Source organism: Octopus bimaculoides, chromosome 5, assembly GCF_046866305.1.
Source record: "Octopus bimaculoides isolate indiv1 chromosome 5, ASM4686630v1, whole genome shotgun sequence".
Classification (NCBI taxonomy): domain Eukaryota; kingdom Metazoa; phylum Mollusca; class Cephalopoda; order Octopoda; family Octopodidae; genus Octopus; species Octopus bimaculoides.
The window spans coordinates 96108391-96123304 of NC_142932.1; the positions used below are offsets into that span (position 1 = coordinate 96108391).

At 33.9% G+C, this 14914-nt stretch overlaps 1 protein-coding gene across 2 annotated transcripts; it reads right to left on the reverse strand.

Moving 5' to 3' along the window:
• Positions 1-5365: 5365 nt before the first annotated feature.
• Positions 5366-14514, reverse strand: LOC106869177 (CD63 antigen). Of its 2 annotated transcripts, none has more exons than XM_014914798.3 (9): positions 12952-14514; positions 11395-11463; positions 10150-10359; positions 9894-9968; positions 8829-8927; positions 8165-8218; positions 6976-7107; positions 6654-6737; positions 5366-5666 (listed from the first exon to the last, which is right to left on the reverse strand). In XM_014914798.3, exons 2-9 carry the CDS (start codon positions 11452-11454, stop codon positions 5592-5594), a joined length of 789 nt encoding a protein of 262 aa, XP_014770284.1. In that variant the 5' UTR covers positions 11455-11463; positions 12952-14514; the 3' UTR covers positions 5366-5591. The 2 variants fall into 2 exon arrangements, with proteins under 2 accessions (XP_014770284.1, XP_089208846.1); XM_089352720.1 differs by having other exon boundaries at positions 12652-13004.
• Positions 14515-14914: the final 400 nt, after the last annotated feature.

Genomic DNA, 14914 nt, shown 5'->3' on the forward strand with positions numbered 1-14914 from the left:
ATACGTTGGTTCTAATTTTTTTTTTCCCCTGTTTGTATATCCCCACATACTGTGTATTGTCCCTTCTATGTTCGCCCCGTCGTGGGTAATAAAAAAGATTAGGATGTCGATGTTGCACTGGCGGAGGTTTGCACTCTCTGAGTGCCCTTGTCATTATTATCATTAAGGCGGCGAGCTGGCAGAATCGTTAGCACGCCGGGCGAACTGCTTCGTGGTATAACGGCTCTGTGAATTATTTTGAATATTGTTGTGTTACTTCGTGAAAACTGTCTCGGTGAATAATTGTGATTTTTGTGGAATTATTACGGTTGCATTTCACGTGAGCTGCTGCATTTTTCCCAGCTATGGCAAGTGGTAGTGTCTCCAGTATGGAGAGCTACGCCAAAGCCACTGCGGTGATGAAGCCAGTGCCGCTAGAAACCAAGTTAATCAAGTTGGATATGGAGGAGGTGACCAGAAGCAGGAATTTGATAGAAGTTGGGGGAGACACATACAAATTGTGTCCCCCAAAAGAGACTAAAGAAAATAAAATTCTGAGGACAGTAGTGTATCGTACACAGGCTGTCGAAACCGGTAAAATTGAAATGGTGACGGAAGAGGAAATCGAGGAGTGCCTGGGTGAAATTGTGAATGAAGCCACGTACATCAACAGAGGAAGAAAGTTCGGTGCGGTTGAGGTGAGGTTCGCCACTATAGAAGAGGCAACCAAGCATACGACCAACATCTTAAGAAGTGAGAAAATAGCATTGCTACCAAGTTATAGAGGAAGAAGAATTGTGAAAATACGTATTCCCAGAGTTACACCAGATATTAAACCAGAGTGGTTGGTTGCAACAGTGCTGGCTGCAACCAAGGAGGAGCCGGAATTGGGACCAGTGGCGAAATCAAAAGTGCACAAATGGTGGGGATTTGGACTCGAAATGTGGCTTTTTGCCACATTCGAGGACATAGAAAGAATTCCCTACCAGATAGAAGTGGAGGATGAGAGAACATTAAAGTCGAGGGAAGGAAACCAAATTGTTATATATGCGAGGAGAGAGGTCATATGAAAACCAAATGCCCTCTATATGAGTTCACACAGCCACAGCAAGAGAAAACACAAACAGAGGAGGAAAGAATTGTAGACCACACTGAGGAAATGAAAGAGAGACAGAAGTGTGAAACAGAGAAAACAAAGGAGAAGAACGAAAATGGAGCTACTAACCCTAAAAAGCGAAGGAAAAATAAGTCAAAGGAACGGTCAACAGAAAACAGAAGAGAGATAAAAAAAGCCAGAAACTAAAAATGTACAAGAAGAGGAGGAGAGAACGGATAAAGATGTGAAATACAAGGGGATTTTGATAAAGTACGAGAATTGCGAGCAGGTGGAGAGAAAAGTCGAGAGGTTAGAAGAAATAATAAGAGTGAAAATGCCAGAGAAATGTGCTGGAAAATGCATTTTGATACGTGAGGGAAGATGCTTCGAGTGCATAAAAGAACTTGGTGAAAATATAATAACGAAACGGATATTTGAAGTTGTTAAGGACGGACGTAACAATGATTAATGGAAGAAAGGTAACGCGAGTGTTTGAATTTTTTGAGTTCCAAAACCGTTTAAATGCTTACATGACGTTGAACGTAAAAGTGAAAAGCTGGATAAATGTAACCACTCGACTTCGGGGATCGAGTGGACATTGCGCCTCATTTTTTTCATTCTTGCATATTATCATTTTATTTTAATTACCCCGATTTTATGTTGGCGTTTTGTACTGTCTTTATGTTTTGTGATGTCTTAAAAATTCTTTGTATAGCCCTTTATGGGTAATAAAGAAATCGGTATTTCGCCCGTCGCAACATTTTGAGTTCAAATTACGCCGATGTCAACTTTGCTTTTCATCCTTTCAGAGTCGATGTAATCGACGAGTCACCTCCCTACAAAATTTCAGGCTTTGTGCCTTTAGTAGAAAGGATTATTATTATTCCTTAGGCACAAAGTTTATATATGCTTTACAATAAATGTCTTATATTATTTAGTTCAATAGCCTTTGAATGGTTCCAAAACTGGTGAAGTCCATAATTTCAACTTGTGTTGAGGGACATTGTGCAGAGATAGAAATTCAATGTTACTGATCTAGGCGAAGTGAGACAGACTAAAAACAAAGAAAAGGTACATTATGTGGAATCGGTACAGCCTGCTAATTCAGAAGAGCCGGAACTATTGTAGCAAATACACTAAATATTCAAAATTGAATAGGCGAGATGACCACTTGATATTGAGGTTGGTTAACATAGTGTTACTCTTATGAGTATTATACTTGTTATGGCGCCTCGGAAACGGAACAGAAGAATAGTAGGCGTCTATCCTTTACTTTCGTTTAGTTTCCACTTGGAGATGCTTAAATGTTCGTTGATCGTGTCTAAGTGCTACTTATCTTTCCAGTGTAGTTAAGGATGTTTGAATTTCATGTAAACTAACCACATACTCATGTTTGCATCCAAGAAGTTTACTTCACAACCATCTGGTTCCAGGACAGTCACACTACCCGTCAATTACACAAAGTGTCCCTTACTATCGCCTTGAGTGGACATTGTCAGCAGAATTTGGGAGACAGTAACTGTATATATAAAAATAATTGGTGTTTATGTTGTGTCCCGTCCCATTGGTTCAGAGATCGATATAGTACCATACTGGAGCAAGTACTGAGGTCGATACACTCTTCTAAACCCTTGGAGATGGTGTCTCATTATGACCACACTTCAACAACTGTATTTCTTTGTTGTTTATTGCAAGTTCCTTGAAGTATTGTGTATGAGTAAATTAATGCATTGCTACTATTAGTAAATCAGTAACTTGATTTTATGATAAGTGTTTATGGAGGAACATATATAAGGTAACATTAAACATCAAAATATCCACTAGCTACGACTAGGGCAGTGAGTGACAAAATAAATGCCTTGTAGTATTTACTTTACTTCGTTTACATTCGGAATCTTGATCGTCCGAGTAAATTAGTACTAGTCAAGCACTTAAGTTGATTTCATCTCGTGTCAATGCTGGAAAGCATTTTTACATAATGTTCTTCATTACCATTACAACTTATGGTCGAATGACACTAACTTATGCAAAAACAGCGATGGAAAAATAGCAAGAGCAATTTACAGCACTGTATGACATTCTGTTATTTAAAATTAAGCTCAAATACAGAAAGAAATAAGAAACTTGATGGTGTGCGGAAGTAGACCTTGGTTTTTCGATAAATTATTATTGCAGTAACGTCTGATTAATACTATTAGCAGTCTATGATAATTCTGAAAATGGATAGTTATTTCTTCACAATATTCATGTGGTCTTAACTTCAGATTAAGACCGTAATGCAAGTAATAAATTAACATAGCGGAGGATCAATTGCAAAAGTTCAAATTAAAACTCGTATTAAATTAAGTTGTTAGCGATAGAGATAATTCTAGAGATAGTAATGACAGTTAAAAATGTTTATTTACACTATCTTATGCGCCCAAAAGTATATTATGAGCAGATACATTTTCAAATTAGACCTATAAATTGTTCATGTATGTAGTTCGTTAGTCAAAGCAATTCCCCAGATGTTAAGACATTAGTTTTCAGTTATCTTTCGGCTAGAGTTTCAGAACTGATAGCTCGCTTTCACGAAAAACTAGAATTTGAAAAGTACTTTGTGAAAGACAAACAGACTTGTGGCTACTATGATCTATACATAATTTAATCTGTTAGTATGGGATTTAACCAATAGTACGAGCAAATGTTAACTTCGGAGGGCATATAGCTTCAGCAGAATAGGCAAGATCACAGAAATTTGTAGTAGTATAATACAAGTTCAGTCCCGAGATAGTGTCCTCAGTCTATGGTAATAGATCCAAAATCATATCGAGAACGAAAAGTAAGAGTGCAAGTTAATTTCACGCTGTAAGGAAGAAACAACGTTCTACGTTTCAGATTGTAGTTCATCAAGAAACAAAATCTAAAAGGAGCTTGTCAAATAATGACGTAAGTAATGGGTGTAAATAGTGATGATGGACGAGAACACATGTGAAATTAACAAGGTTTTCAGTGTACGTGTGTAAATAACGAAGAATTTAAGATTCAGTACAGTAGGTGAGAGGCTTACAGTAATTTGGTAGGATATATAATACAAGTTATATCTAATGTAATTCAGAATCTGCGTCAGTATTTGGCAATACAGCCTATAAAGATAGTTTCATCTGCCTTGGTGTTGCTGATAAATACTATTCAGTATTATTATTATTTTCGTGGGTAGTCATTCGAAGAGATTTTGACGAATTTGAAATGTAAAACTTTCGTTGCAGTATAATTAAATTACTGTCTTAATTGTTTAGTTTCGTTTTACTCCTAGAATCTTTGATGTTTTTTAGCTTCAATCCATTTCTCCCAAAATAAAATTTGAATTATTACATCGATAAGTGATCATTTTGAACCAAACATTGCAGCTCAAACTCATTTTAAATATTCGTATATCTACAAAGATGCGTGTGCGCTAGGAGGAAGGACAATGCATGATTAAGACACAGGAAGTATCACATTCAGATAGCTAGTTGCTTCGCCGTTATATTTAAAAAGCAGTCCATAAACTTTCAAAAAGATTGTAGTTTGTAATTAATATATTTTTTATCGTTAAACTGATACCCCAGTTATTGTTAGGAATAACGATAAAGTCGATAAACGAACAAAGTTCAAGGACAATTAGTACAAATAGCACGAAAGCTTTCATTTTTAAAATACGCAATAATCGTCAGTAAATAGATAATTGGCAAAGAATCTGATTCATTTTATCAGCCTTTGCGCTTGTCCAAGAGATGATAAATTAAATTAATATGCAATTAATGCACGTTGCTAGCAAGTTGCTAACATAACAATACTGTATAGTTAAAATTATAGAGTAACATCAATGGGTAAGACGAAAACGAATGTTATAATTGATAAATTGAAAAGTTTTAAAACTATCTTTGGAAGTAGTTTGCTGATCAACCACATGGTTCTGGGTTTAGTACCACAGCGTGGCACCTTGGGCAAGTGCCCACTATAGCGTTTGGTCGACCAAAGCCTCGTGGGTGGATTTGGTAGACGGAAACTGAAAGAAGCCCGTCGTATGTGTGTGTGTATATATTTGTTTTTTTTCAATGATAATTTTTTTTTAATTGTTTCTGTCCTATAAGTCCTCATAACTTAGTGGTTCGGCAAAAGAACTGATAGAATAAGTACAGTACTAGGTTTACAAGGAATAAGTCCTGGGGTCGATTTGTTAGACTAAAGCCGGTGCTCCAGCATTGTCGCAGTCAAATGACAAATAAAAGAATATACAATTTTTATTCAAATGTAAAATTCAGCAAGTGTGGGAGAGAAAAAAAAGCTTTATTTTGATGAAATTTACAAAACAACCATCTTAATTGTATAATGTTATTGAAAAATTACTGAAAAATTTTATTGAAATGTTTGTTGATCTTCAGTCATTTTATTTTATATATATATGAGGTGGGTAAAGAAAATGAATCCGCGTCTCCAGAAAGGCATGAAATCAGTAGGTTGAACAATAAGTTCAAAAAGACGACTTAGAAACTCAGTGAATTAAACCAATTCTATCTTCATCATTGTTCTCGCGACAGATGCAACATGCCAAAAATATTAAAAATACCTGCAAATAAGAGTTCAGATATTTTACAATGAATCCCATTTTTAAAAGTTAATATTTTATGTCACTAATAAGAAGCAATACCGTGGACGTTTCAGGTTTTATAAATTCTTTTATATGAAACAGTTTTACGAAAATGAATGTTTGCATCAAAATATATTTCGGTTGTCTCCGACTTTGTAACATGCGGACGCTGTGAAAAGCAGAATGTAGATGAGGAAAGCCGGTTAGATGTTCTGTAATTGTAGGAACTTAAGCAACCTTATATACTGGAACAAGAAATTGTTTCAAATTTCTTAAAGAGTTTTTAAACATTACCTTTAGGTGAAGGTCAATTTACAGCTGATAAACTGCGACTAGTTCACGATCACCGTTTACCATTTGATGGTGGAGACAAAAAAGATTACGCCACAAGAAGTCGTTTCAAAATCTTAAATTCTCAACTACCAAACGATAAAATATGCTTAATATCTATGACAACCAGTTCTTACATGTCAAATACATTAATAACCGTCACATTACACCCATTATATTTTCGTTACAAGTGATGTTAAAACAATTTAAAGTAATGTTTTGTCAGCCGCATACAAGAAACTCTTTTCCTTTTGTGTTCAAGGTAAAGCCGAGGCTTTCCCTCAGATTCCTGTCTAAAGCAAGCGATATTACTGCCTGCTCTAAACGTCTATTAGAGAATAGTCACAGATTTGATATCATCACAGAAGTCATGAAGTGAATATTCAATCCTTCTATAGGATTTGCCCAAACATTAACTTCACCACAGCAAGACGACGTCTGAGAAACTCAGTGTTACTTGACTTGCTCGAAATATCAGTTAAATCCTTCTCAACCCCCAACCTACCCTCTTAAAAAGTCTGAAGTATACTGTGTCCACAACGAAGACGATTAATAGAATGAGTCAGTGCTAAACACTTCATCTAGTTGCTAGTTAACATTTCAAGCTCAAAGTAAAAATAATCTGCTAGTCTTTACCTCGAATGCAGCAATACCAAGGGCAACACCAAGTATAATAGAACTGTATTTCTTCACCAGTACTTCCAAAGTATCAACACAACCCTAAATTTTCAAAAAAAATGAAAAGAATTTTTAAAATCTCGAAGTAACAAATTCATTAGCCAGAAAAATGTAATTACAATCACAACTTTATAGCCGTCCACTCGCATATCCTTTTTAAAAGTAGAAACTAAATTTGACGAAGCAACTGTCTGAAGTTTTAATAGTCTATTACGAGTGCATCAATAAAAATTGTTGGGAAACATCGAGATATTCAATAAAATCCCGTGAAAAATATTACCTTTGTATGCAGATACTTTGCATCGTGCAAAAAGGGATTTTCAGCTTCTAACTCACATTCAGTCTTATTCTGTGGCTCAGGATTATCACCGTCACTTTTAAGAACGCAGCAAGAATATGGGACTTTACCAACCTACGGAAATGAGTTTAAAAATTACTGTACAAAATACATTGTCGACTTTATAACCATGGAATTGTTCTCGTACAAAAAAAAAAAAAAAAAAAAAAACTAAGAAAAGCAATGAGATCTGCATAGGAACAGAATTTTAAATTAATAAAGGCATTCTTAAAAATATTAAAATCTTAGGACCAATGCACACATTTTGCAAACATGTTCTTTCGCTAGTGGTGGTAGTATAAAAATGTGTTCAACTGAATAAAGCATTGATAATTGCAATATTTTAAAAACAAACGATATATTTTCACAATCTTATAGTTCAAGTGTCCAAATTCTAAAATCAATTTGTGGTATGTGTGATCATTGAGTAAATGAATAAAACTTTAATGGCAAAGATAAAATTTCCAATGCAAAATATTCACTTCAGTTCCATGCTCCGATTTGTAATCATTACTAGCTCGTATATATCATCTCTATGGTAAGAAAACTGAATGAAGAAATTCATCTGACCCATCTTCAGTATTCTGTCTTGGTTTCAATTTTTTTTTTTAGTGTCAAGAAATACAAATACACTAGTTATAATTTAAGTAAATCTGAAATGTTACTTTTCTTTCAAATTTGTTAACTGTTTTCTAACTAAAAGTGGAATTCTATAACCAAGTTATAATTCCCTCGGCTTGGCATTCTACATCCTAGTCGTAGATCTTTAAAATAGCTAGCCAGATAGTTTATCGATATACCCATTTACTAAGACAATCCCTTTTCTGAAAGGAATGGAATATGAGCGGTTTCGACCCCTGTATATTGCTGATATTTCCCTAACAGGTCTAAAAGGTTATATTAACCAATATTGCTACCATTTCAGTCACCAACCTAATTGACTATATTCACCAGAAACAATTGTAGCTGAACTAACAACTCTTAAAAGTTAACTTATATTCACTTGCATGGAGTAACAATTCTAAAACTAACGACGTTTTGCAGACTTAATGACGTAATTATATCCCTACAGTTAAGCCTTCAGTAGTTGAGGAGATAAATCCAGTTAAATAGCAAAGAAAATTTCACTTACAGTGAGCTTCAAAACGGAATAGTCAGTAAAATTATTGGCTCCACAGCATTTCAACTGAAATTTTAGAAAAAAAGCATTTTAGTGCAGAGATATTTTTGCAATCTTTATATTGGATACATTTAAATCTTAACACCAAACTGCACCGACCCGCTTTTCTTTATTTCACAACTCATTCCTTTACAAAAAGAGTTAAACAGAAGACCAAATTTAAGGCAGGAAAAGAGTTTATATCAACTTGATTTCTTGGGTGGTAGTATTTGCAATATTAAACTGTTTTAGTGCTAGGATTTTTAAAAAGCTATTCATTTCGCATAAAAATACGATTTACTGATTCGAGATGTTTAATAACTTTTTTTAAATTGAAAAATGAAATTTGCATACATTCATGGACATAATTTTTAAACTAACAAAAAGTTCTTAGCACAAAAGTTTCAATTTCTGGAAATTTATAATTTGAGATTAGAAGTTCAAACGGCAAATAAGTTGAAATACTAAACGATTTCGAAAGTTATCTCGTCAAGAGTGAAAACGTCACCGTTAAACTGACTAGATATTAGTAAGTCTATTCATTTTCCATATTTCCTGGAAACAGGCAAAAGAATTCTTAAAAGTTTAGATACAAAATATTTTTAAATATTCAAAGATTGTAGTAGCAAATAGATACCTTCTCTTGAAGAATATCGATGGTATGAGTAACTTCTTTATTTTTGCTATATTTCTCTCGGATCACTTCATGGGCCGCTTCTGAAATATGACTCCGGATCTGAAACAATACATTGAATTAAATATGAACAAAATTACTTTAACCGTTGTTTGATCAATTCGCAGCACACCAAACCGGTGAGCAAACGCAATCAACGCAGTAATATTAACCCACCCAGTCAATGAATTACCTTTCTTATACAGGGTACAACAACATTTGCTGTCTTGTATTCAACATGCTAAGTTCAATTTTTACAAAATACTAACATTATACATGAAATGCTTAAAAATAGAAATTAAGTTGAATGATTAAAATGCAATGTATAAAATTATGTAACCATTAGCAATACTGTTTATTATCGATATTTGAAACATTTAATGCCTTCCAGACAAAAATACAGGGGATCTATTTTAAAACGGGGGCCACATTTTTCATTAATGTTTTACGTAGTGTTTTTGGTGCGGAAAGACTTTCAAACTTTGTATACTTATCTATTTTGTGTTATAGAACAGAAAAATATTTTTGTATTCGAATTTATTTCATGTAAAAAATTGTCTTATTTCGATAATTTCAACCAATCACTGACAAGTATTCAGTTGTTTATATTTACTCCTTTGGCTGATTAAGCGGTGTAAAGCGTATTTAATCTCCATACCTTCGTTTTATTTGCTTTAACCCTAACCGTAGGATTAGGGTTAATTGTTTCAGAATTGTTTGTTTATGTAGTCGGCACTTAATGTATATCGGCTGAATGGACGTCAGTGATTGGTTAAAATTACAGAAATACGACAACTTTAACATGGAACAACTTATGGATTTCTTTTTTTTTTTTAAGAAGACTAAGAGAAAAAGATGTTTTATATGACACATTCTACCAGTGTTCCAAGTTTCAAAGTGTTTCGTTAATGAAAAATGTGGCCCCCGTTTTAAAAAAGATCCAATACAGGCTGAAGGGACAAAAGATTAAAATTAGGTAGGTAAAAGAAACATTACGAAAAGTGTTTCTACTGAGCATATACTAAATACCTTGTTTTTCACAACTGCCACAAAAATACCAGCTCCAATTTCAGCGACAGTAATAGCACTCAACAGGAAAATATACTAAAAGAAAACAGAATTTAATAACATTGAAACAAGGTGAAAGCCAAATAATCTCGTCCGCAAATATTACAAAACTTAATTTTTCTCTCAACTTAATTTAAAGCACGTCTTTAATACAGTTGCATTTAAACCAATGTTGTTAACATGAATTTTGTGAACTTAGAACAAATAGCTTACGTACCATTCCTAGCAAGCAGCGATTTTCGAAGATTGCAGCACAACATCCTAGGGAACTTATCAACAAGATTGCAGCACCCAAAACTACCAGTACTATGATAGAGTGGCTGAAGTTTTTGGCATCGGCATGTTCTTCAATTACATCTTGAATAATTTTGCTGGTTTGGTCTACTTTCAAAAATATACACAAGCCCAAAATACCAATTCCAGTGATCTTGTCGAAAGAAAAAGCGAAGTCAGTGTAGTTCAAACAATTAACATAGTTAAATCAACCAGAAATAAATGAAGTATCTAGATAAAATTAAAACTCGAAAGAATTGACACTTTATTGGCTTAACATTGGTTTCCAAATTCCATCTATCAAGCAAGGCATGGATGGATCAATAAAGGAAAGTTTAATTCTAGCCTACCGACTTAGTGTCTACTTTTTATATCACGACTATAAAGAAGTATCAGCTCCTCGGAGTTGGTTTGTATAGTTCCTCCTCCATTCACGCACTCCCGAATAAGTAAATCTTATTCATCATTCCGTGTTCATCAGTAGCCCCCCCCCCTCGCATTAACTGCGCCCAGATTTTCTCCCCAGCAGGTTGGCCTTCCAATTCGTTTCGTACCTTTCCCTTCCACCCGTCTCCATGAACCCATTCAAAAGTAATATTAACCATGTCGATCTCACAGGTCTCGGAGAGATGAACCTGTGAAGGCAATAGACACGGTCCTTTTTTTCCACTCCAAACTAAGCGGGGTATGCACGCGTGTTCAATCGAGAGGGCGGGGAAGAGAGTCAACATGGCTATTTATAAAGTCAGAGCTATTTTAAAACTTATTTGCGTAGGTAATATTTAATCAAATCTATTTCAGTCTTCAAAAAAATAAAGTCTACTCATTTTCAAGATCGATTCTTCTACCAACAATCTAAAAATTATCTGTACAAATATGCAGTTTCTCAAATCCAGTTCGATTCTCTTGGAAATATATTCTTTTTACACTAAATTTGATGAGTTTAACTGCATTGAAATCCAGTAGATTTCTATTTATCGTCCCAAGAGCGAACCACAAAGTCAACCCAAACTACATCAGGACTCAAAACAAAACTAAACATCGTAGTAGTTTGTGTCGAGAACTAAGATGTCGGAATCGGAAATATTACTGAATAAGATTAATAGATTTCCTTTTCAGTCCAGCATGCGAGTTTCGTCAGTTTCTTACCGAAAACAGAATTTCCCAAAAAGGAATAAAATATACTTACGACGAAAATAACGTTTAATGTTATAAGGATGATCCGACCAAAGTTGTGTAAACAAGACATGGTTCGTCTCTTGTAGAAAAAAAAAAAAAGGAAAAGATTCGATTGGTTCTTGGAATTCAAGAAAGATCTAAAATCTATACAAAAACTAACAGAGGCGCTACGAAAGAAAATTCAAAATGTATAATTTACGTTGTACAAATTAGGATTAGACATGAAAATGTACGTTGGAAATGTACAAAGTTGCCTGTTAGAATGGAATTAAAATATTTTAACCTTCATAACCGTTGAAAGGTATTTTAAATAAAATTAACGAATTTAACAAGTTGTCATGTTAAGACCTTCTGAAAACTTGAAACCAAATGAATATTTATGCCAGCTATTATCACAATAACAGTAGAATTACAATTACAACTTAGTAAATTAATTTGATGTGAAAAGAATGTAACCACTCCTTTAAAAAATGCAAAGTTAAGGTAGTGACAAATAGAATCCCCATTCACTAAAAAAATTAGACAATTTGTTGAATAAGTTTACTATATTGTACAACGTTTAAGTGTCCAAGCGGGAGAAATAGTATTCGATGTATCTGGTAGCATCTTCGTTTTTAAGTTGATAAACTCTGTATTACACAAGTTTCTTACTTTCGTTCTGCCGACCGAAATTACGCACGTAAAGAAACTGAGTAGAGACAGGGTGAATCATAGAGCTCTGAATTCACATGTATTTGTCCATTACGCTTCTGGCGTCGATGATTAAGTATAATTGTTACCATACATCAATTGTGTTACGCTAAAACAATACCGTCAAGAATGCACACGGATGAATATACATCAACTGTGTTCTCCTTTTTGCAACTTAGCGTATAGCCCTAAGTTTTCAGTTACAATGTTTCTAGAAGTTCCACTTGACACATTGACGACATAATATAGAAAGTATAAACATCAAAATTCACATTAATTACTCTCTGGATTAATAACCATTTATGTATCTGAGGATATTTATATCTCAATCTATTTCGCCTTGTCTCAACTGGAACAGTCTCATGACACTTCACCCAAATTATAGTCTTTATAGAATTTATCCTGGAATTACTTTTCTTTGGCAAAAGTTAGCTATTAAAAATTATTTAAGGAACACAAGCGGGTCGAAAGAAATGAAGTAGGGACGTTTTTGAACAATGGTTATATTTCTAAGGTTGGAAGATTTCATTAATTCTTTGGGAAGAGAATTTAAGTTAAAATACATAAGGATACATACTTTTTAACTCATAAAACAAATATCGATTCAATTTTCTCCTTTGCTCTCTGAACGTTACAATATGGTATTTTACAAATTTAAGAAGGAAAAAAAAAATCAGGTTTCTTAACTGTAGATAAGTATTTTTAATTGATTTTCATTAAATGTTAATAAACCGATGAAATGGGGTAGCGTATAGAAATATTGAGACGATATTCTATATTACAAATAAGATATTTGATGACTGAAGATTAATACTTGGTCGATATCAACCGTATACAACGAAAACAACAAAGAATATAAATGTTATTTCGAACTTACCAGTCGCGAGAAGCCTGCACTGAATGCTTTTATTCAAATGCACAGTCTCAGATAAACGCCTCCCACTTTGACGTCGTCACACTTTATATTTATTTTTTTCTGTCGTTACTGCTATTTAGGATAAATATCAACAGCCTCTCCCAGAAATCCATATCCGTCACATTGGTAAGCAGTCAACACTTATCAAGTGTCCTATATTCCAGAGTTCAGCATTATTATTTTTATAAAACATAACTCGAGTTGGCGTAGAAACAAACACTTGACGTTCTGCGTTCAAATTATATCGATAGGTTTAGTTTTGAGAATAACTATATTTTGCTTTGCACATACGAAGGGACTTGTGTTAAATGCTTATTAAGCAAATAAATAAAAAGTTATCTTGATATAAAACACTGACGGATATTGTGCAATAAACTTTCCAGCAACACAAATTCTGCTGCCAAGTAGAAGCGGAGATTTGGGGGTAAATTTCTTGTTAACAATAAAGGAAACAAATTTTCAAGCATTTCATAGAACTATGAAGTGAATTTTAAGCCACGTCAAATACTTGAAGAGATAGATAAGTAATAATGAATGTTTCTACATATGTATATAAAAACAAAGTTTGTTTAAAATAAATTTTATTATACACACCCACACTCACTAGCGCTCGGCCACACAAACACACACACACAGGGATAAGCCTGAAACTTAAGATATGAGGGCTCGACAAAAATATGTGTATAAGTAGAAAAAATTATAATCAAACTAGAGTATCTATTTCGGAAAACGGGATGACTAGAAGTAAAATCAAATTAAATATAGAAAACAATAAATTTTGCTTTAATGTCACATGAAAAGTGAAATTAAATAGTAGTAATAATCGAAAAATAAACTAAATTTTTACTGGTCAAATTCATTAGCAACATTTTGACAGTTAATTTTACGCTAAAACTCCGAGTTAGTATGCATCAATAGGACATTATTCAGTTTTTCTTTATTCTTTTTAAAGGGGAAAATCATTTCTCTCCATTATAATTGGATACCATCATGCTTAGAAACATTCAAAGGGTTGGAAAAGCTGAAGAGAATTTATTTGGCACAAACTACCTCAACTTATGTCGTTCAAATTTACATCCAGTGTCAGTACAAATACATGCACATAAAGTTTTATATACTCTTTGAACTGAATTTATCCGTCTGCAAGTCTGGGTTCTAGACAGCAAGAAAATAATTGCAGCTTGTAGTTTTTCATCCTTCAATCGCAAAATAATTTTCAAGGTTCTACACTTTATATTCAGTCACTTGAGTGAGCATTCATCTGTTTATTCCAGGTACAATACAGCTAAATCAATGACAAGTAGCAAAAGATTGAAACAAAATTATTCGATTCTGGGTCGGTTTCCTGCGCCAGTGTATCACTTAAATACATTTTCACACTGCGCTTATATTTTCTGATTATTTCTTTTTAATAAATGTATAGAAAACTTAGAGATAATGCATTCCACTTCGTAACTGAACAATGACCCTGTAACGCTTCCCCCAAAGAAGTGTTGTGACAGTTTTCAGGATGTTATTCGTTTCTCTTGTTGAACATTGAAAAATGTATGTACGGGCGGGGGTAAACATGTGCGAATTCTGCGTGAATTAGGAAACGACGGGGAGTAAGATACTGTAAACAGAATTATAAGCCTTCACCTTATACAGACAATAATCTAATATTAGGAGATATAAGCCCACGTAATTGAAAAATAGTTATTAGTATGTGTTGGAATCATTGATATTTACCACTTTCGGCGAAAGTGGAAAATATCCATATGTTTCTTCGCTTCTTCAAATGGATCCTCAGGTATTTTATCAAAACACTTATAAAAGTCAGGCTGTCATTTACACTTGAAAGACATGCACACCACCATGTGTCCAATAGACGTTTGAGTACAGGTAGTAATTTGTCTAGTTTCCTCTAAAGCCGTCTCTGTCAGAT

What these genes read in the sequence shown, in the direction of transcription:
- LOC106869177 (XM_014914798.3), bottom strand. Translation starts at nt 11,454, where the DNA reads ATGTCTTGTTTACACAACTTTGGTCGGATCATCCTTATAACATTAAAC. An exon ending in TGGCAGTTGTGAAAAACAAG is followed by an intron (nt 8,928 to 9,893) that starts GTATTTAGTATA and finishes GTATTGTTTCAG; the next exon opens with ATCCGGAGTCATATTTCAGA. An exon ending in TTGGTATTGCTGCATTCGAG is followed by an intron (nt 5,667 to 6,653) that starts GTAAAGACTAGC and finishes TCTTATTTGCAG; the next exon opens with GTATTTTTAATATTTTTGGC.